General features: G+C 34.6%; 1 protein-coding gene across 3 annotated transcripts; it reads right to left on the reverse strand.

The window, feature by feature from the left end:
• Positions 1-24,622, reverse strand: GNPDA2 (glucosamine-6-phosphate deaminase 2). Of its 3 annotated transcripts, none has more exon segments than NM_001194875.2 (7): positions 271-1,239; positions 5,889-6,063; positions 9,013-9,197; positions 15,108-15,290; positions 16,289-16,390; positions 20,081-20,242; positions 24,506-24,622. In NM_001194875.2, coding segments are annotated over 6 exon segments (831 nt in total). In that variant the 5' UTR covers positions 20,205-20,242; positions 24,506-24,622; the 3' UTR covers positions 271-1,177.
• Between the last annotated feature and the right edge of the window lie 218 nt (positions 24,623-24,840).

Below are 24,840 nucleotides of genomic sequence, written 5' to 3' on the forward strand. Positions count from 1 at the left end.
TTTTATTTCATTAATTTATTTGCTCTTTTAATATTTTAAGAAACTAAATACATTTTAATCACATAGACAAGCAGGTAAGTAAGGCTGCTTCTACCAGGTGGGCTTCTGAAATGCAAAATGAGCAAAAGGAGCATTTTTTTTGCTCCCCACAGAGGCAGAGACATCTTTTAACCTAACTCCTGATGCATGATGGCAACAAACGCAAAATAAATGCAGGTTCACATATACTATAATTGTTGGGAGGTGAATGCATGTATTCAGTTTCACTTCTGGAAATTTAGATAACTTATTTATTACACGCTTTATCTGAGTTAAAGATAGAAAACAATATACTTTTATGTAAATTGCTATGGCAATGTAGTTTACAGTAATTCCTTTTATATATACTTCATATTATTATTTTAGACATAAGGAATAAAGCTAGTTGTATATTAAGTTTAACAATAATCAGAAAATATTCTCCAAAAGAATTTCTTGAAGTGGATTGCTAGGTATAAAGCTCATAATTGTCAAGATACTTATGTTAGGGACATGAACCCAAGTCATTAAAAATAAGATATTTGTAAAAAAGTGCTATAGAAGGTGATGCACAAAAAACATGCACTTACACATACTTTCCGAAAGGATGTAAACTACTTTTAGGCACTGTCATCTCTTCAAATTTCCTTTACCAACGATATATAGCACAATTTGTGATGTCTAGATAGTGCTGTAGGAAGATGACTAAGGCAACCACGTGCAGAAAAGCATGTGTGTGATGCACAGAAAATATAAAGATCGCATTCCAAAAGTGAAGGTCTGCAATGACAGTTTGATCTGAAAGGTTTGGAGTGTCATGTCATTAAAAAATGAAATATATGCCACTGGAGTCATATCACAAATGGCACCTTTAAAATGACTTTTTAAACGGGCAGACATTTCTATGCTGTTTTTTTAATAGGTGGCTATGTGACTTCAATACTTTATAATAGCCAATCTTGAGAGCCAGCTACTTCTCTTAAACCCAAGTACAAGATATAAATATTCAAATTATGGAATGTTTAACATAGATACTCAAATGAAAAAATGACAGTCTTCAAAATTCCCCATGTTTTATCATATTGCATAGCTGAAAATTCATCTACTACTTAGTAAAAAGTGCTCTGTTCATTCAAGCAGAATTTTGCTCCAATCTCCTTCAATTTCCATCTTTCATACTGAATAGTGGATCCACAAGTTTATTGTGCACATGCATTAGACCTTAAAGAAAAAAAGCACAGTTCTAGTTGTTTTGTTAATTTTGAACTATTTCATTTACTTCAGACAACAAAGTATTTTTTATAAGACACAGTAAGCTGTTTAGTTCCCATCTTGATAGTCAAGTTTATTGGAAAAGTACAAATAGAAATGTTTCAGAATGTCTTTTATCTACCTAGCAAATACCAATTTATAATTATGTAACAGTCAGATCTAGAATGTGTACAGGTATTTTGGGAGTAACCAGAAGAGCAGTTCTTGTCTTCAAAGAGATTCAGCATGACAAATTTGAATACTGACTTAGATGATATGTTTTAATTACATCTGAAAGTTTATGTTAATCTTGATCTTCTGGCACTTCCTCTACTAGACTCCAGCCAGGGGCTCAGAACTGCTGTCTCACTCTTAATACATTACCCTATCCATTCATCTGGCAAATTATTTTCTAATAGTTTGGCATGTGTATTTATGACAAAGGTTGATTACAAATTCTACAATGAGGGAGGGTTACTAAAACAATACAGAAAACAACCTGTACTAAATCATTTAATTCAGAATAGGAATTTAGATTTTAAATCAGATAGATTATAACTTTCATTTTGTAACTAGTACATATACTTGCAGACTGCTCTTAGCTATGAAAGCTGCTTGGGAAATAGCTGATCTTCCAGTTACTCCTGTTTTAATGCCTCAGTACTACACTACTTCAGGGAGAAAAAAAGTTCTAAAAAGACTGTCTTTGACCCAATTAGTGAACCAGAGATTTTACAATTTGGAGGGTAAAGAAATGAGTTAAAATTTCCAGGTTATTAAGAACATGGGGGGCTGGGGAAAGGCACTTACAATGCGGTTTTGCAGGAAATGGAATTACTGGATTGGAGAGATAGGTTGCTTGTTAGTGAACAGATATTCCTTGTCAGAAAGGCTGCAAAAAGGACTCTAAAATCCGAACTTTGAGAAAGACCCACTTTTAAGGGACAAGCAAAGAGCACTGGGAAGTGTTTGTGTAGTAGGAGAAATTCTAACCATAAGAACAGGACTGTAAAGGAGGGAAGGGGGAAGCATTCCATTCACTAGTGCTGCAACTGAAAGTGAGAGAATGCTTCTCAACAGCCTACTTGAAGGTCATATTAGCACCGGAAACTACGTCCAGTAGGAGAGGGGACAACAAAGATAAGGGTAATATCAGCTGTATGATTTAGAAGATGTAACATTTTCCGGAGTATCAGTTTGTAGAGAATCTTTTTTTTTTTTTTACTTAAATAGTCTTCATCTGTCATTTGCTAACAACTTTGATTATGGAAAGAATACACAGAGCTTTAAAATACATGCAACTTAAAATAACAGGAAAAACATTAAAAATTCAACTCCTTTATAAAGTTTTTTCCTTTACTATACATTGGATATATATAGGACTGCTTGCAAACTAGAAATAATTATTTTGAAAATTCTATTAATTGCTTTTTAGGTATTAAGTCAAATATTTACTGTGACTTCAGGTAAAAATTGACAACTTTCTACATATGAATTTTATATAAATAAATAATTGCTACTTAAGTCAAACAAATAATTCTTCTGATAAAAATGCACCAGACTTCCTGAAACCTTACCAGAAGAAAGGTTAAATGTCACAGATTCTAACCAATGTCTATACAAAGTAACTTTTATGGTTTTGACTCAAAATGAACTCATTCTACCTTTGTCAAACTACTGAGGTGGAGCCTAAATACAAAGTAAGAGAAAAAATTCATATGATGTCATGAAAATATACTAAAATCAAAGATAAACTGTACTATTTAAAAAGCAAAAATGAAAAGCGAGAATGAATAAAACAAATCCCCAGGTACTAAACTTGTTGTCTTGTGATTAACTTGTATCTTTCAAAAGGAATATACTGCTATACAGGTGTATACTGAAATAAACTTGCATTTACTGACAGTTTCTATTGTTTTGGATCTAGTTAACCTAGATCTTATCTAGGCACTAAATAGAACCCTTTAAGATTCTGGTTGGCACTTTTTAGTGATGACAGAAGAAAGGGTAGTGATATGAATGGAATTTGAAGAGTTATGGATGACAATTTTAGGAATTTACATACTCCAGTATTTTGATATACTAGTAACTCAATGGACGTATGAAAAGTATACAAACTACATTTGAAATGTGTTTATTTAAGAATATTCAATTTCTCTACCCTTTACTAAAATACTATAAAATGAGGCCCATATGTAGCCTAGAATATCTAAATTCTGTCTTCATATTGAAGGAGATACCCTAACAGAGGCTGATATCCTGAAACCTCTTCAGAAATACAGACAGCTCCAAAGTGAAAAATATTGTGTCCTTTTTAGGTAATGCATCTATCTTCTCATGAATGGTCTGTTTCAAAATTTTTCATAAGAGCTTACAATTAGATGAACTAAAAGAACTAAATACATATAAACATCTACCACCCTTCTATTTTAAATTCTCTAACATATGTCTATATACCTTTTTTGGAAGCACTGGTTATGATATGGGGAAAAAAGCATATGGAAGTATGATTTTGATGTAGATGGTATCATACCTAGAGTTTATTCTGGGAGGCAGTATAGCAGAATAGACAAAAGCCTATATACTCCAGAGATCAGCCTGATTTTGATTTCTATTACCCAGCTCTGCCCAAATATGTGCTGTATGACTTTGGGTAAGTAGCTTAACATCTGTCTGTTAAGCCTATTAATTCATTTAAAAATGGGACTATGAGTACCCATTTCATAACATTTTTGTGATAAGTAAATCAAAAAGTAAAATGCATTTAGAATAGTGCCTGGTCATAGAGATATTGGCTATTATTAAATATCTTACTATTCACCAAAATAATATTCACCAAAATGTAAAAATCTGATTAAAAAATTGTGACAAAATCAAATTAGTACAGGCATTTATCTGGGACTTAAATAGGACTAGAAAACGGCCATGTTAAACAAATCTCCTTAAAACTGGAATTAAAACTTGTGGATAGTAAGGATTCCTTGTAGTCAAGGAATCTATTATTTGGGATGAAATCTGAAGGATTACATGGGAAAATAGAGTTAAAACTCCATCAAATGCTCTGTTTTATTCACAAATCAGAAATTTTTCAGTTTTTCAATTTTTCAGTTTAATCTGATATATCTGTGGCTTGGTAAATTAATAATTTAAATGCTAAAAATATAAATAACTAGAAATAATCTTTAAGTGTTAAACAATAAGGAAATGTTTAAATAAATTATGATTTATGTACTTGACTATCCATTAAAATGCTTCCAAATATTTAGAAGAGGCAAATGCTCATGAAACATAAGTACAAATACAAAACTATATACAAAGCAAGATCAGTATTTTGTTTAAAAATAGACTATTTTATGCTTGCCAAATGTCAGTTATTTGTATAACACCTTCAAGATATTTGCCATATTCACACATTTACATGAAATATGGGTTACTGGTTTTGTTTGCATTGAATTAAAAATTTAAGATTATATACTTTATTTCTGAATATGAGATGCTATAGACTGTAAGACACATCATTTTATGTACCACTGAGAAAAAAATGCTACCCGGTAAGCTATGATCTGACACCAATTTTAAGACACAGTCCAACATCAGCAAGATCAATGTATATGAGAGCCCATCAAATATGGTAGCTTTTTTGGACCCTGTCTTAAGCAATAATATCCAAAAAATACAGCTTTCATTTATTCAGTGTATTTTCCAATAGGCATTAAAATAAATACCTAGTTACTAGAGTAAAAAAGATTAAAAAGTATAATCATGTAGCAAAAGTAGCATACCTACTACATGCTTATCACTGACCTATCTATAGGATCAACTATATAACTTTTAATATCAGCTATGTAAATACAGGTGCTTTATGAAAATTACCTGTTTGTACAGCTTGCTTACATATGTGTAGTATGTGGAGCTGACTCTTAGAGAATGGGTTCGACATTGGGTATAGGCAAAATGTCCCTTGAAAATCTCTTAAAACCATTATATCAAGCATATGTGTTTTGTAATACACAGCCTGGTACAGTAAGGTTTCTGAATTACTGGGCTACAGGAAAAAGCAAAAAGGAAAATCAACATGAAGTCTGGGCAATCAAACTCCTGCTTACTTGCAGAGTTTATTCCATACTGTTTTAACATTTAGCCATTATAACTTTAATATATGGGAATAAATTGGCTTAAAATTGTAAAGATTAAATTAGTGGGAGATCTCTATTATCCACTGATTAGGTTCTAAATTTAGGTTAGAGGGGAGTGAGGGAGAGGGATTGAGGTGGGACTGGTAAGTATGAAAAGAAATCCAGAATGAACAAAGATACATTTTCTTTTGGGTTATTTGGTCTTATATATTCAATATGAAAGTAAATTATTAAACCTTGGATTTCAAGAAAAAATGTTTACTGAAAATAGAAACTGAAGAGATTCTTCATGAAAAACAAAAAAAAATAGGTACTACTTTGAAGACACTATTATCTGAGAACCTTCCATTCCTTGAAAGAACCAGCTGTGTGTTGCCACTTTTCAAGACTTCACAGTGTGAGATTTAACTCCACAGTCACAGTAAGTTTCAATTTTCATCCACAACAGAATATCTCAGTCGGCTTTTGAAATTCAGTGCTCACCTTTAAAGTATTTCACAGTTTTAACTCTTAATTCTAAAGTAGCATCTTCATCACATACAAAAATAGTTCGGGGATGCTGCTGGAAAGCGGAAACAGTCCACATGTGATTGACTCCCTCTTCTATTGCTTTGTACAGGGCAAATGCCTTGTGTGCCCCTGTTATGAGGATCATTACCTGAAAAATTATGAACACCAATTGGTAAAACTTGTTCCAAATGAGTAATGAGCTCTATTTTTTAAAAAAAAAACAAGGACTTCGGCACCAATATTTTTTCTGAGAGAAAAAGAAAAATACATAGTTCCACATCATAGTTCAAGGTATTTATTTTTACTTTTTAAGGTAACAAGCACAAAATGTTGCTTCTTGTTTAACAAAGCAAAACAATACCTTCTTATGGGGTATTAGTGCAAACATTATAATACCTGTAATTATTAACACAGTAAATGATGTATAAAAGAAACCTGGGACAATGAAGAAAAAGGACTCTCTTGCAAAAGCAGACTTACAAATCTATGAATAATTTATACAATGTAGAATGATACACCAAATTGCTGTAGTCTAGATAAGCAATAGATACTACGCCAGAAAAGCAAAGACTCTAAAACAATAGATAATTTGAAGAGTTACAAGAAACGCCTGAAGAGCATTTCACTGAACATGTGCTATTCAAAGTTGACTCAGAATAAAAACTGGATTTAAAGAAGGATTAGGATCTATTTAAACACAGGAACTGTCTTATAAGCACATATGACTGATATTACCCTTATAAGCTACAGAAAATCCAAGATCTTGGTCCTCAGTCCCTAACTGCCAATGAAATAATGCAATGACATGTTGCAAATGTGAATATATGTGTCAGAATCTTGTCTTCATCACCTTTCATCTGGAAACTGATTCCACTTAAACATCTACACACACATTTTTGTAATGTAATACATCTTTAAACATTTTTTTCCTCATTACAATTGTTTTAAAAAAGAATGTTAAAACTGCTGTAGTTCTAAAATATTTATAACAAACTTTGTATTACATATTTTGTAACTAGACCTAAAATGGGAGGAAATACTCGGCACTCTCCTTGAATTACATCAACTCCTCAAAACCAACATGAGAGAAATACTATTCTTATTCATATTTTAAAGATAAGGAAACTGAGGCATATTCTGTAACTTGCCCAAGGTTTTGGTAAGATACAAACAAGCAGTTTTATTCTACAGCCCATATTCTTAGCGATTAACAATTACATTGCCTCTTGTAAAAGTTCTAACAATTAGACAATATGAGCTAAGAGTCTTTTCATTAGTGAAGCACACTCTATAAAAAGGTAATGGGACAGGTGGCAAGAAATCTCAACATCAAGTATATATACTGAGAAAAAAAAAGACAACCAAACTTTTATTGGCGAGAAAAGTAAGTACATACCTACCATTAACGTTATGAAGAGAGTGGAGTTTAGAGGAAAGAAGGCTACTGGAAGCTTATAGGATGAAGAATTCATTATTGGTGTTTACAGCTAACGTGTAGATAAAACAAATTGCTCTCTAAATAGACTTGATCTGTGATTAGTTATATCTGTTCTACTCTCAAGGAGATTATTTCTCATATCATGGGAAAGGACAAACTATATGGAATAATTTGGTATGCTTGTTCAAACTGCAGAATCCCTAAATTTAAAGAATCAATCTAGGTGTGGATACCAGGTGATCCTTATGTACACTAATGTTTGAGAACCAGTGCTCAGGCAGATGTTGCACTGATACAGCTTTATGCTACTTAAATGTCACAGTAACACTATTTTAAAAGGTTATCAAAAAGCTAAAGAATAATCAACATTTAATCATCCCACAAACTGATATAAATGATTTACAAACATTTATAACCTCATATTAAATCCTCCATATCCCTTCTTAGTTGGAATTTTTAAGTCAAATGTAATTTTTAATGAATGAGGAAATTAGCCTGGGCAGCATAGTGAGACCTTGTCACTTCCAAAAAAAAAAAAATTGAAAAATCAGCCAGGCATGGTAGTGTGCGCCTGAAGTCCCAGCTACTTAGGAGGCTGGGGTGGGAAGATCTCTTGAGTCCAGGAGGTTGAGGCTGCTGTGAGCTGTAATCACACCACTGCACTCCTGTCTAGGCAAAAACTGACCCAAAGAAAAAAACTTAGTATTTGAGTAATTGTTTGTTCTAAAAATCAGCATTAAAAACTGTATTACATCTTGTTAAATGTAATGTATTACATAACTCAGTTTCATATTTTAGAAATAAGATTGCTCTAAAATCCTTTTCTCAACTTATTGACTATGAAATTTCAGTCCTTGAGAGGTCTTTTTTCATATACCTATGATTTTTAGGTTTCTCATATATTTTGATTGACAGTTTGTATCTATTTGTATGTTCAAGTTTAATTATATCAAGATAAGTTACTTATTCATCATACCTTGTCTATACTTTTTTCCTCTGAACCTGTCCGATCTGGCTACCAGAAAGGAACAGAGTTCTGGGTTTCCATATAATTTAACTACATACAACCATGAACTGACTACAATTTGTTCTGTATTCTCAAGGAAGAAAATGACAGCCCAATTTAAAAAAAACTTAAATTACACAGGGTCTGCTGTTCAGAGCTCTTCCATGCTGAAATATACCAAATGTAGAATAGTTGCAGCCCCAGCTGAGTTCCTTTTCTCCTGGAAACCAACAGGGCTCTATCATCCTACATAACATACAGTAAAAAAGCATTTAAATCATCCTGAGAGCTCCAAAAAAGATGTTGTGTAACTAGCAATGCATCATTGTCCCAACAGTCCTTTCATGAGACACTTACAATAAAAAACAAACCATGTGATCAGTTAAGATTTTAGGACCTCAAACTGGAGCAGGAACTGGCAAGTAGCACCTCAAAAGTAGTGGTGCTTAATTCTTAGTTTACAGCTTCAAAAGACTTAATTGATCCCTAAACATGTCAGTGAGATTGACAAAAGTTAGTTACTGAAAACTAGAAAACAATTTATACTGCAAAGAGAATGCAATCAAAATATCACTTATTCAGCATCATAACCCGTACAAAATATTAATACATTGACATCAAAGGAAAAACAACAAAGAACATTTAATGCTTACTTCTCTAGCATCCATCACTGTCCCCACACCAACAGTTAGAGCCATAGTTGGCACTTTTGATAAATCTCCATCAAAATATTTGGCATTTGCCAAGATGGTATCCATTGCTAGAGTCTTTAATCTTGTCCTTGATACTAAACTGGATCCAGGCTCATTGAAAGCGATATGACCATCTGGACCAATTCCTTTCAAAAGAAATATACATACATATACACGATGTAAATAGGTTTCACAAAGTTCAATGTGCATTAAAGAACAACAACAAAAAAACACTTACCTTGTTTGTTTTTATACTTGAATTCCTATTACTGCATTAAAATATTTGTTTCTGTATTGATTCAACAAATGTTTCCACATTTTCTACATGCTTAGCAATGAGCTGACATGATTCTAATAGTAAAATTAAGTATCACCTTATATTAATATAACATTTGATAATTCATAAAGCCCGTTCACATGCATAACAGATTAAATATTATTTAAAAATCTTATGAGATGGTCAAATTAGCCATATCTATTTCCCTCATTTCCTCCACCTTTTTCTACATACAAAAGGAAATTTTGATGCTCAAGAAAAATAAATGACTTGTTCAACGTCACAACTGGGTAAATACTGAGACAGGACTCGGATCTTTCTTCTGATTCCTACTCGGACATCTTTATAGTCACACTTTAATTTACTTGGTTGTAGTCCAGATAGCGCAATAACTAGTAGACCTTTCTGTAGGATAGTTTCCTCACTTATAAAAATGTGTGGATTGGACAAGATAATGTCTAGGTGAATAGTTTTTTTTTTTCTTTTTCAAACTTCTGACTGTAACCCTTGTAAGAAATAACATTTGATGTTGTAATCTAGTATATATATACACATATACAACACAAACATATAAAATATAATTAAGACAAGAATTGCATGAAATCATACTTACCCTTACTAGGAACCATACAAGCTGTTTTCTATTACATTGCATTTCATTAACAAAAGGAAAATGTTGCATGTAACTGGCTATATTGATTTTATGATATAATAATAGGTGACAACCAGTTTTAAAAACACTGCTTTAAAGAGACCTAGTGCCAACTCTAATATTCTAGGATTACCTCTAAAATATAGACAGGAATATGACATTCTTATTTGAAGGAAATGGAAGGTAATTCTTTTCACAAACTTAAGAATCTTTCCATGACATACATAAATCAAGTTTTATTTATAAGTACCCTAGTAGCTAGTCACATTTCTGGCAACCTCAGACAAAAAATAAATCCGCCAATTCCTTGAGTCATTAAGATATCTTTTACATTTATATTCTGCGTCTTTACTTTAATGATATCTGTATTTTACTGACACTTAGCACACAATTTTAACAAAATTTATATAAAATATGACAGAGTAACCCAGTTTTGAAAAATGAAGAAATGAATACTCTATTGAAAGAGGTACAGATGCCAAAGTACAACAATTTATGAATTTTTAATAAGGAGACATAAGACCAGACCTACATGTGGTTAATATGCATTGACTGTTTCTACTATTAAGTATGTATTTGCTTATAAATATATAATAATTATAGGCATTAAATTCTCTAGATTTGTAAAAGTGTTCTGCTTTTCCTCTTAGGTACACATATCCCTAACATTTATATTTCTCTATATATGTGTAAAGAGGGAAGGATGGGATCAGGAAAATACAAGCTTCAGGAAAAAATACGAAGTCTACTAAGATCTACTACTAGTGACCTCACTGATGATTTGGGCCTTACAAAAGTGTACAGCTAGTACCGCTAAGCTGAAATTATGAGCAAAGGTTAATAATAGAGCTGGGTCAAGATATTTGCTTGTTGGCTGTAACTGTCAAAAATTGAGGTTCCTGAAATAAAATTATTTTTTAAAATGTGGCTAATTCTTATTCAGCTTTTAAGTCTAAATTAAGATATCAGCACCTCTATGAAACATCTCTAAAACTGTCTGGAGTAAATGTCATTCCTGTGTTCCTACAGTTCTAAGGGTAGAGTGTACATGTACTCTTCATGAAAGTACGGGCTTTATCTTCATCACTATATTCTTACCATTTAGAACAACTAGTGACACACAGGATGCACTTATTAAATAATGGCTGGATAAATGAATGCATGGTTGCTATTCTTTGGTCAGCTCAGTATAGTTTCTTCCACCTCCCACCTTGTTCTCTTCTGCCTTGCTTCCCTCACCAGAGGGGCTGGAACAATTTTAATTTCCTATATCCCTCTTAGGTAAAGTTACTGTGGTCTAGAGACAAGCACTTGTCTCAGGCTGAACCAATCAGAATCTCTGTGTGAATCTGAATCTTGACCAGGGATACAGTAAGGAAGAAGGCATGGCGAACTGAAGTACTGGATGATAGCACTGCAAGGAGAAGATTGATGAGTTTCTACTTCTGAGATCTGAGGTTCTCTGGTTGTTTTTCCAGACTTGGTTGTTTCAACTTTTCCTTCAGTTGGTGAGTTAACCTAGAATCATTCCAGTTAATTTACTTTTGATCCCATTATTTCCTTTTTCTAGTAAAGCAAAGAATCCAAGCATGCAATCAAATCAGAAGGTTAACATTTTCCCTACTGTCTTATTTTTACTTTTTAAAAACACTATCACCTAGGCTGAGTGCAGTGGCTCACACCTGTAATCTTAGCACTTTGGGAGGCCAAGGCAGGTGGATCACCAGAGGTCAGGAGTTCAAGACCAGCCTGGCCAACATGGCAAAACTCCATCTCCACTAAAGATACAGAAGTTAGCTGGGCATGGAGGCAGGTGCCTGTAGTCCCAGCTACTCAGGAGGCTGAGGCAGGAGGATTGCTTGAGCCTGGGAGGTGGAGGTTGTAGTGAGCCAAGATCAAGCCACTGTACTCCAGCCCAGGCGAAAGAACGAGACTCCATCTCAACAACAACAAAAAACCCAAGACACTACTGCCTTAAGATATTTTAAAAGTTTATATATTTAGATTTTATTGTAAAACTAGATTTTTAAAATTATTTATTTATTCATTTTGAGATGGAGTTTCACTTTTGTTGCCCAAGCTGGAGTGCAATGGCATGATATCAGCTCACCACAATCTCCACCTCCGAGTTCAAGCGATTCTCCTGCCTCAGCCTCCTGAGTAGCTGGGATTACAGGCATGCGCCACCACGTCCAACTAATTTTGTATTTTTTTAGTAGAGATGGGGTTTCTCCATGTTGGTTAGGCTCGTCTCGAACTCCTGACCTCAGGTGATACGCCCGCCTCGGCCTCCCAAAGTGCTGGGATTATAGGTGTGAGCCACTGGGACCAACGCTACATTTTATTTTTAAAAATCCATGTTTGTGTATCTTATTGCTGGGGTTAAGTCAGGAATTGCATGATACACCTTTACCCTTTCTCTCAACATGTTTGCCATCAAGAGGAAGAATGAGAACATTTAAGTATGTATTTCCTTTTTTTCTTTTCCTCTTCCCTCTAGGATAGGGAACTCTGCTCTAATTCCCTGGAATGAGCAATAGCAGATTAACATTTTTGAGCTCTTCTCATTCTACTGTTTCAATTCAAAGGGTAGGAGTGAAAAACCCCATTCTGGCTTCAAGCCCAAACTGCAATCTCTATTTCAACTTTACCTTTAATAAAGCTGATATTTTGATCCCATTTGGCACAGTTCTTAGAGTTTTTATTAACCAAACCCTGGAACAAAAGAAGGGTAGTCGTAAGACCCAGATGCCAATCCTCATCTAAAAATCCAATGATGATAAACCTAGATCAACAAATGAGATTCTTTCATGAATACATATCCAATAATAGGGCATCCCAAATAAGGAAAAGTTCAAAGAAAATGCAATAATCCTTCTCTATGCACAAGTATGTCCTTTAGATGGTACATATAAAATGTCAGGCATTGGATCATCCATGACTACAGTAAAGATGTTAATGTAAGAGGCACGGGAACTCTCTTAAAATATATTTGGGAGCGGGGAGGAGCGGAGAAAGAACTACAGGAAGCTTAAGACTAATTGGTTAAAAAACCAAATCAAATTCTTTTTAGTGGTGTCAGTGATCAACATAATTACAACTTATGCAACATATATTTCAAAAGGAGAACTGAGGTGGTTTATACTGAAGAAACATAACCCCCCAAAAAAAAAATTAACTAAAAAGAAGTACTAAATGATTTAAAGTTATAAGGAAAGAGGGAAGTTCTACCAGACATCTTGAATAAGAGTTACAGGCTTAAACATTATTTTATGCTATGAATGCTTTCTGGAAGGCAGGCAAAGGAACAAAATCAAGTGTTCTTATCAGTGTTATTCCCCATAGTAAAATCTATTTCCTGTCTTTGAGTCTACAAGAGATTTGTCATATGCATACTTATGTAAGGTCAATAAATTAACAGGGGGAAAAGAAAGTCCACAAATGAAGACATTTTCAAGCAGTACTTAATAATGAACCTCCAACAACTAAAAGCCTTTTTTTTTTTATTATAGTAAATGAGTGAAAACTTTTTTTTATATAAGCAGTTGCAGTATGTTGTACTCCAGTAATTCTCCTAGATTCTGGTGTGGAATTTAGAAAATCTAAAGATTAGATGGTCTATACACCCCTCAGATACTCTCAAATATCTACTGTCTTAGCCTGAATATTGGAAGGTACAAATGGTTAATTATCCCCAAATTGAGCCATATGTACAAAGCAGGAGTATGCATATTTTCTAGGATTACAGAAGTAATATTAGTAAATTTTATTTAAAACAGATAACCTTCTAATTTGAAAAGCAATAGTCTAACTTGGTTTCTTGCTCCAATAAACCATTCTATCAAGAAAGTAAATGTTATTGACTCTGCTAGGTAGAAGTAAAAACTGAAAGAGAAGATTTCAATCCAGCTGGATGTCCTTAGAGGGAATTCGGTAAAAATCCCAAGGAATTCAGTAATTCTAAGGGACAATTTCAGCATTTACAGTTGAGAGAGAAAGAGAAGACTGAAGTAGCACTTATGGAGTACCAACTACATACCAAGCACCGTGTAAGGCATTTTATACATGTTACAACATGATTAATTCTCACAAATTTTGGAATGGTTAATATTAATCCTCTTTTACAAACGATGTACTTATACTGAACTTCAACTTTCCAAGGTCACACAGATACTAAGTGGCTAAAACAGGATACAGTTTTACATCTGACTTTAAAACCAAATTTCCTCCAAAAATAATCAACTATCTCAACCATACTTGGCCACTTCAAGTATAAATTAACCTCAGTACAGCTCTATTGAAGATCAAATTCATGTAATTTTGATCAGTGTTCTATTAAGTTAATAATAAGTTATATACAGATAATTTACAGCATTAGTATTTTTAGTTGAATATTAAAGAATATGGCAAAAAAATTGATTTTAGTTTAGTTGATGTTGTACTATTCTTATAGCAATTAGCTAGCTGACTGCGATAGTTTATACTAATAGAAAACCATATTGTCTTTATAAAGAACTTCCTATTTTTAACTGTAGATTATGTATACACACACACATATAAAAATTACAAGTGGAATTTGGCAAATTAAACATTAATTTTGGAATTTATGACAATTATACAGCTTAACTCATATTAAGGCTGATAAGTAAAAAGTTTTACATCATTCTTAACTGATTACTCAGTAAGATGAAACAAAGTGATCTACTAAAATCCACCTGTTCCTCATGCAATCGTTTAAACTCTGTAATTTGATAAGTAGGTTGGCTAGAGTTTTAAAGAAATAGTAAAAAGAAACTATCATTTAGGTAAAGAAACATATTACTAATTTTGAAAGATGTGGTAAACTGTCAACTTTAAAGAGGTAGTTGTAAGAGTTTAACACGGATTGGGATGTACCTCTCAAGGCATAATGTAAATAATTCCAGCTGTCAATTTGAAGATTAAGATGGGAATTTTAAGATTATTTTCTAATGAAAATGAAGTAAAACAGGAATCAGTAGCAGAATTAATGGGTATTATGGACAGTCACAGGTGCTCTTCACATTACACAATGAGAAGATTTCTTTTTTAAATTTAAAAATCCCTAATTCAAACACTAACAGTTAATGACAAAAGGATTTTACATACCTCCAACAAAAAGATCTATTCCTCCAGCTTCCTTTATTTTCTTTTCAAAAGCATCACATTCTGCTTGTAAATCTGCAGCATTCCCATCAAGGATATGTGCATTATTAGGATCTATATCAATATGCTTAAAAAAGTTATTCCACATATAAGAATGGTAGCTTTCAGGATGATTTCTCGGAAGTCCTAAAGATGAAGTTAATAAAAATGTAAGTATTCCCAGAAATAAATCTAAAGTTTATTTTTCTGTTTAAGTCATAAGTGTTATTTAATATATCTAACTTCTCTATACCATATTCAATTTAAAAGCATTTTTATGTGGAATATATGATTATATGCCGAGTATTAATCACTTTAAATGTATGCATTAATTCATAAAACATTTATGGAATACTATTATCTCATTTTATAGGTGAACAATTGAAACATAGGAATCTTTCCCAAAGGTCCCATCATTCACAAAGGAGACAGGATTCAAACACAGAAAGTCTAGTTCATGTGCACTTCATCACTATATTCTCAAACACACAAAATTTTAATCAATGAAACTGACTTTCATGTTAAGCTCAAAATAATCAGCCATTCAAGTGAAATGATAGCCATGTTCCTCCTCTATTCATACTATATGTGTGCAGATTATGTGGGATCACAACACTTCTTTGGCTATCATTTATGCTACCATTAAATATGTATTGCTATATATAAATTTTAACAGAGTTTCTATACATCATAGATTTCAGGTAGGCAAGTTAACACTCAAAAATAAAAGTTTCAGGTCTACCAATATAGCTTTTGATTTGAAAAAATACTTAACTAATTACCTTTACATATACATTAGATTATCCTTACAACACTGATTTTAACTCTGCCTTAAGAAAAAAAAGAAGGAGAAATGTGAGTAGACTGGCTTAAAGTTACATCACTGGTGAGTGGCAGAGCCCAGGACGAATGCAGATCTTCTGATTTCTAGTCCTTCATTCCTTCCACTATTCTGTGCTACTATCACAAAAATACAGGTTTTTATATAAACTCCCAATCTCATCTCAAAGCAGTACATTTTAGAAATATATTCATACATTAATATTATATTCAAAACATAAATTCAAATATACTAATATTCTAAAACTATATTCATTTTATTCAAAATGTAACATACCCAAATAGTATCTTTAAGTATAGCTTACCTACATATTCATCCATATTAAAGGTCTTCACATATTTAAAAGAAAGGTGTCCATTCTTATGATATTCTATTAGTTTTTTATAGCATCCTAAAGGTGTACTCCCTAAAAGACATAAAAATACCATTTTCTAACATGACTTAATGATCTATTAAAAAAACTTATTAACTTTATCTATGTTTTTCTTCTTAATAATATTCTGTCATTCCGATTAATTAGGCAATTATTAACTTAAATACATAATCAATTAACAAGTACTTAAACATTTTGGTAAACTAGAATTTGCTGAATAAAGCTGGAAATCTGTCAATAAAAATTGAAGTTTGGAAAATTATCCTTGAGTTGTTGGGTATGGGATATACTATTACAAATTCTAAGATTAGAAGCTTCTAGAGTATGTACCTGAATTTTTAAAAATCTCCCTTTCTGAAAAGAAAATCTTGAGTTCTTGCACAAATGATATATAAATAGGTCAAGTGTTGACCATTTACTGAAATCAAAAGGGAAAACAGAGCTAAATTTAAATATTGCCCCTACTTTCAAAATAGAATCTCAAACTGGCAAACACTGAGTAGGGACTTTAGCCTTACAGCTTTCTAAATGAAGCCCCTGTTTCTCATCTTTTGATAACTTCAGCATGTATCAGCTAAAATGTGTAAAGTGAGAAAAAGAAGTTATTTTTGCTTAGGACAGAACTTATAGGAAAGAGGATCTTCTAATATTTCATCTGAGTTCTTGATTCTATTGTTTTATAAAATTACAGTTTGATATGTGAAAAGATGGTGCTTCATGATACGACAGAATAAAAATAAATTAATTTAGCCACTTGATAGCCTTCATCTTTGCTTTCTAAATTTGTTTTTTTGGTTGTTTTTTGTTTTTTTTTTTCATTTTAACTTCAAACTGAAAGGCCAGATTGCATTCTTATAACAAGTTATCTGGCCCTCCCACTCCTAGTTGGAGTACTGATTCCTAGTTAACCCACCATCACAAAACAGTGCAAAACAAAAGGCTGCACAAAAAATTTCAACCCAAGTATCATACAGAAATCTGATAAAACAGTCTCTGACAAAAACAAATATAAAGAAAATTCAAGAATAGTAAAAAGACTGCCTCTCATTTGAGATGACAGAATAGACAAGGCTATAAATAAATACCACACAGGTTCACAGAACAGAAGAATAAAAGATTTTCTAAAAGCTTAGCACACAGGTTGTTTTAGATTACAATTATTAATTTAAAAATTATGTAGTAAAATTTTACATTTCTTTCTCAATACGCTATAGCCCACTAACATGAAACCTGCCTAAAAGATGGATAAATATGCTTTCCTCTTCCTTTCTGGAAGGATAAATGAATCTCTTCTCTCTTTTAGTGTCAAGAGACGAGTTATAGGATTCTGTCAATTAAAGGATATATGAATAAAAAGATGATCTGTCACAACTGAGGTGACAAAAAAATTCATTTTCTATTTTGTAATCAATGTGGCTAAAAGACTGAAGAAAAAAAACTGGTTAAAGCAACTTAATTTTAATATTTGCTTTGTAATAGTCATTACTAACACAAATTAGCAAGTACCTACTATGACTTATATAAAACAAAGATTAAGACATTTTCTTTCCTGTAAGAACTCACAATATAAGGATAAGCAAGTACAAAATAGCGATAACACAGGAAAAACGCTATAATCTAAAAGAAGTCTGAGTATTGTAGAACATCAAATAAAAAAGACTACAATCTTGCTAGTTGGAAGAACAATAAAAGAAAATGGCATTTCAATTCAGTCTTGACGAAGGGATACAATTTCCACAAAGAGGAAACTAACTCAGAGCAGAGCAAAGATGGAGCCGGAGATTCAATGATGACATCTGTCTACCATGTGGCTAGATGCTGTGCTAATGTTTTTATATATTACCTCACATAAAGCTCACAACCTTGAGAAACTGGCATTATCTTTCCCATTTTGAAGACAGAATAACTGGGTCAAAAAGATTAAGGAATTTGCCAAATATCATATGGCTGTGAAACCAGGGATTCAAATCTAGATACATCTGGTGCCAGAGCTCATATAGATTCCATTAAATAACATGCGAGGAATATGAGTGAAAGCAAAGCAAAGCAGCTGGCAAGTTCAAGCCCTATTCTTGAACTGCAAGCAGTCAAATCTGCCTAGCCCAGTTCTGGGTAAGGAAATGGTGGGAATAAGTTTTGGGAAGCAGATCAGGCTCACAGCATACAGGCTTTAAATGTCACCCTCATTAAGATCACATGAGTAAATATAAAATTGAACAGATATTGCCCAGAAATTGAGCTTGATGGGGAGATAATTACAATACAGCCTGGTACTAGCAATTACTGACATGTATGTTCAAGTCTCAAAAGCAGTGGTGGAAGGGGACATAATTAACCTTGTCAATGGTCAATGAAGGAGAGTAATGGAAAATTTCAACAAGGTTTTCCAGAGATACTCCCTTGGCAGATATATTACTAGCAGTTATGCTATTCAAAATAAAGCAAAGCTGTAGATCTAAATACACAAAAAGATGTTTAGCACTGCTGACATTTAAGACTAAGTCTTTTTGTCCCCATTCAAATTACTGTTTTTTCTGCATCATAATTAACACAATGTCATTAACAGAGGTAGGCAGAGTGCAACTAAGGATAACAGCATAGAAACTATACAGAAACCATATTCAACCCCAAGGGCTCACATATCAGAACTGAGGGTGCTGGGGGTGTAGTACTGGTGTGTCCAGTGAAAAAAGTCACCTTTGCCATTCTCACCAAGATCTACTGCCCTGGACCAAAAGAGAAAAAGCAAAACAAAACAATCAGCTTGAAGAGTACCATTCATGGAAATTACTCAAGTGGAAAAAAATTACAATTGTAGTTTTTATGTAATTAGCATGTATGAGGGGAGGAGCTGGAGAAAATAGTCTGTTTAAATAAAACACAGAAACTATAAATTTATAGACTATTTACAGTATACAAGGGACTTACACATACACTATCTTAGCTGACTCTCAAAACAGCATCTTAAGTTATTATCCATATTTTTCTTATAGGTAAGGAAACCAAGGCTCAGGGGTATAGAACAAATGCCTTGTAGTCAATAAGGAGCAACTTTAGTTCCAGGTCTAAGTCTTTGTGAAAATCATGGGTCAAATAAAGTGCCATAAGATCAAATGATACCACCTGGTTGTTTTTTAAGAGCACGCTTAATGGAAAACTTAATTCAATAAAATATGTAATTAATGCTTCTCCTTAAACTGTGATGAAGACATATTTTTCACTTGTAATATATCTATAATAGAAGCAACATAAATAGTAAAAGGCTAATAAGCATTACATAATATATAACTTCTATATTAATAAGTATTTATAAGGCAGGTGAAGTTAAATTAAGAGGCAACAGTACATAACTTAGGTACCTCTTAATGATTAATAAGAAAGCCGATTAACTAAAAACTGGTATGAATGGTAAAAGCAATGCTCCCCAAAACAAAGGACTACTAGAAAAATGTACAAAAAATATGAACAACACTTAAGTTACAATATATCCTATTGCATTTTGGAGTGATAGGTGAGACTAAACTTTGGCACAAGACCTAGTAACACACTATAGACAGTAGATTTTATATACATGCATTTTTCTGGCCTTTTATACTACGATGTTCAATTAGTGATATGGCAAAAATGAATGAGAAAAGTATCTTACTAAGAGAAACCCTTCAATTCCACCAGAATTAAATTTGGGTAACATCAGAATATAAAATGGAAAAAGTAGTTAATTACCTGTTGGTAAACCCAGTGTAAAATATCTGTCCTGTCCAGGTTTGAACTGAATGATGCGATTACAGATGTACTTGGCTGCCCATTCACTAGCCAAGTCATAGTTATCAAGAATTACAAGCCTCATTATGGCGACGCAGAGCTTCCAGAAACAGAAGTTCAAACCTGAGAAAAGTCCATTTTAGAACACTTTATATAATAAAGAGATAATTTAAATTTAATAACTTTGTAAAACATGTAAATAATAGAGCACTGAAACAGCAGAATATATTGATGATTTTTAAAAGTGCATTACTGAAGAAGGATATGCACATATACAATCTGAATTTTAAAAATAGTAATAATAGCTGTTCTCTTTTGAGCAGACACGGAGTTTAAGGCAGTGGGCTAGGTCATTTAAAAGTACAGTTAGCCTTCTGTGGATTCCATATTCGAGGACTCAACCAACCAAGAACTGAAAATATTCAGGGGAAAAAGATGTTTGCATCTGTATTAAACAGGTACAGACTTTTTTTTTTTGGTCATTATTCCCTAAATACCGTATAACAACTATTTACACAGCATTTACATTGTATTAGGTATTATAAGCAATCTAGAGATAAAGTATATAGGCGTATGTGTGCAGGTGATATGCAAGTGCTATGCCATATAATTTGAGGGACTTAAGCATCTGTGGATTTTGGTATCTGAAGGGGGATCCTAGAATCAATCCCTAACAGATACCAACAGACACCACCCACAGATACCAGGGACAAGTGTACATATTTTAATCCTTACAGCCATCTTGTGAAGTACATAAAATGCCCAGTTGTAGATGAGGAAATGGACTCACATGATTTGACTAAGGTCACACAGGTAGTAAGCAACAAGGTCAGAATTCAAATAGTAACAATGGGATCACACTAGACATGTTCTTTTTAATAAGAGAATTCAACAGAAGAAAAAGAAAACAAAGTGAACTAAATAAACTGATCTCTGGAGGAGAAATTTCTTCACAGAAAGCAATTTTAGTTCCTCAAAAATTGTTCTAAAGAAAATTATACGTATATTAAGAGATCAGTCACTTAAAAGCTACACGATTCCATTTTACACAATGTAGGTTAATACCATGAAAGATGTGGAAATCAGCATTCTTACAGTAACTCACAGTTTCTGATATCTGTAAGACATATTGTTTTCCTTTTTTAAAAAAAATGGTATAAATTTAAGGGGTATAAATGCAATTTCGTTACACGGATATATTGTTTAGTGACTAGGTCTGGGGTTTTCATATGTCTATCACCTGAATAATGTACATTGATCCTAGCAATTTATCATCATCTACCCACTCCTACTCCCCAACCCTTCTGAGCCTCCAATGTCTATCAGTCTGCTTTCCATCAACCACGTGTACACATTATTTAACTCCCACTTATAAATGAGAACATGTGGTATTTTTCTTTCTGTTTTGGAGTTGTTTCACTTAAGAGGATGGCCTCCAGTTCCACTCATGTTACTGCAAAGGACACGATTTCATTTTCAACGGCTGAATTTCGCAGTGTATATATACCACATTTTCTTTATCCAATCATTCATTGATCGACACTCAGGTTGATTTCTTATCTTTGCTAATGTTGTTAATGGAAGGAAGGCCATAAGCGTAAGGTGTCCAACTCCTTGGTATTTTGAACAAAGAACTGCACAAAAGGAAGGAAACACAGGAATGAAGCAGCGAAAGCAGGGATACTGAAGCAAGAAAAGCACTCCATGGGGTGGGAGTGGGCCCAAGCAAGCAGCTCAAGAGTCCGGTTACAAAGTTTTCTGGGTTTTAAGTACTCCTTTTGAGGTCCCTTATCGGTTACACCTTATCTGCATGAAGGATTTGGTCCGTGGCTAATTAAAAGCTGAGGTGAATTGGCTCCCTATGCAGATGAAGGCATGGCCCATGCTCAGTCCACGGCCAATCCAAGGCACATTCTCCTTCCACCTGAGAGGTGGTGGAAGGCAGTCGATTGTAGGGAGAGTAGCCTTTGGTCCTTTGCTACTTGGGTATGGGGAGATGGGTTTTTTCCTTTTGGTTTAGCTTTAGGAAGTTTCCGTTAATTGGTTAACTGGCTTTAGGTTCCCTGCCCCCAGACGCAGGTGTTTTCTCTTTCAGGAAGTCAGCACAAATTGGCCTTAGATTTCCTGCCCCTAGACCTTGGTGTTTTCCCTTGATTCAGCTTTAGGAAGTCAGCACGAATTGGCCTTAAGTTCCCCGCCTCCAGACCCTATTCTACTGCCTCGCTGTCAATAGTGCTGAGATAAAAATGAGTGTGGCTATCTTTTTGATATAATGAATTATTTTCCTTTGGGTACATACCCAGTAGTGAGATTGCCAAATGGTAGTTCTACTTTTAGTTCTTTGAGAAATCTTCATACATTCTTTTCTACAGAAGTTGAACTAACTGACATTACCACCAATAGCTTATAAACGTCCCCTTATAACATTTACTCAACATTCTATGACAATTCCCATAATCCTTAGATTTTTAATTCTTAGTTTCATATTTAAATGCATCAGTCACCAATACGAACGAAGCCTTTTATAACATGGTTTCGGCATTTCTGACTTTTGTACCCACACACTTTACATAGAGTAATAAGTCAAATTTTCTAAATTAATGAGATTAAAGTTCTTATTAAAATAAATGTATGGAATCTAAATGTCTTTAAGAAGATAACAGTTTCGAATTCCGACACACAACAAAATATTATGGTCACCATGATCTAGAATTCTGGCCCAATAACATTTATTTACAGAAAATAAATTACATAGTAAATCATAAATTCAGTACAACAAATGGACTCAGCCTCCACTTAAATATATCCATAATCTAATGTCAAAAACAATTTTAGACGTAAAGCAAAGAATCAGAAACAATTATTGGCTGTCATGACCATCAAAAGATACATTTACTTCTAACAAGAATATATGGCAAGCTGATTGTTAATAAAATGCGGGGAAAAAAGTAAGGTAAGTAGGACGAGAAGCATTAGAGCTTTCCAATGTCTTCTGCGTCCTGGGCATGTTATTTTTCTCAGTTCAACACACATTTGAAGACCTATTATATACTAAGCACTGCTAGGTTCTGTAGACACAAAAATGATTAAGAACTCTATTGTCAAAGTGCTTAGAATCACTTAATTGTCTCTGAGATTGAAATTATTATTCTCACTCTTCAGATACAGAAAACTGCAACTCCAAGAAGTTTATTGCTGACGTTAAAAAGTGGCCCAGTGAGCTGACTTTAAAACCGAGTGTATCGGACTCAAAGACCCATATGCCACAGATGTTTTATAGGTTGAGAATCACTTAGGATGCTAGTTAAAAATATAGATTCGCAGGTCCCTCTCCCTAGATACAGTGTTTCAAAGATCTGGAAGTTCAAGGAGTCTCTGCTTTTGCAAATTATCACAGGTGATATTCATAATCAGGTGAAATTTGTTAAGAACACCACACACCTCACTGAAACGAAGTTCAAGCAAGTCTCTCAGACCAAGGTACAGGCAACTTTTTGTTTTATTAAACTCTCTGGAGGGCGCAGAGTCATCTCCAAAAGTCCCAAATGAATCCCTTCACCCAGAAGAAAGAAGAATTTCTTCACATTTATTTAAGTTTTTAAGATTTGACTTTTCCAGTTTTTGCCAATCCTCAGAGATCCAAACTACTATGGCCTTATGCAATTCCCTGGCATCACGACAAGACAGCATCAAAAAACAACAGAGCACCACCCTTTCCCTCGTCTTCCTTCAGGTGCTGATTCATTTTGGATGTGCATCGCTAGGAAAAAGGGCTGCTGAATATAAAATCGCAAAACTTCAAAGCTGGATGGCAACTTCCACACCTGTGAAGTTACACAACTAGTTAATGGCGGGGCCAGGACCAGAATCTACACTTGCAGAACCTCTGCTCCGAGCTTTTCCTTACTCAACCTGACCTGACCTCAAAGGGTAAGGGTGGCCTGGCCGCGCGTGTGGGACCGACCCGAGGAGGGACGAGAGACAGTAGAGAAGGCTGTGGTTCCAGCCCGGGAGGCGGGGACTGCAAATACCCTCAGCCGCGCTTTTGCCTGGCCCTCACTCGGCAAACGACAGCGAATGCAAATGAGGATGACTGTTAGGAATTTTTAACAAGTGTAGGGAGAGGTGTCAGGAGGAAGCCGCGAGAGAGGAGAGGACAGGGACGCCTCCTCCCGTAGATACAAATCCTGAGAGGACAACCAGGTCCGCGAGGGGCAGGACGGGAGACCCCACGCGCCCCCAGCCTCGAGGTTCCTGAGACCCCATTCTGCCCGGCCCAGCGTCCCCGTCTCGGCACAAAGCCCGCACAAGGCGAAATCGCCGTTGGGTCCCCCGGCCCGAGTCCCCTTCTAGGCGCTCCCCCCGTCCCCCCGCCTCTAAGCTTACCGGCAGACCCAATGGCTCTTCCGACGCTGGAACAGCGGGAACAAGCAACGCCCAACCACCCGCGAGCGACCCCGGCGGACCAGTGGAGCGCGAATCCCACGGACCCGGATGCAGATAAAGGCGCAGGAAGGAACCGCGGCGCGGCCGGCAGGCGCTGCGCATGCGCGCTGCCTTTTGGGCCCCTGAGCTGAGACTCTGGGAAGTCGGTCCGAGTGCGGTGCGGCGGGGCGCGCTTCCTGCTTGGATGATCGCAGTTTCCAGGGCATCACTTTACCGCTACTTTCCCCCCGCCATCTTTCAGAGAGGGATTTGCAGTAGATTCTTTAGGCTTATGA

This window comes from Macaca mulatta, chromosome 5 (assembly GCF_049350105.2).
Source record: "Macaca mulatta isolate MMU2019108-1 chromosome 5, T2T-MMU8v2.0, whole genome shotgun sequence".
Classification (NCBI taxonomy): domain Eukaryota; kingdom Metazoa; phylum Chordata; class Mammalia; order Primates; family Cercopithecidae; genus Macaca; species Macaca mulatta.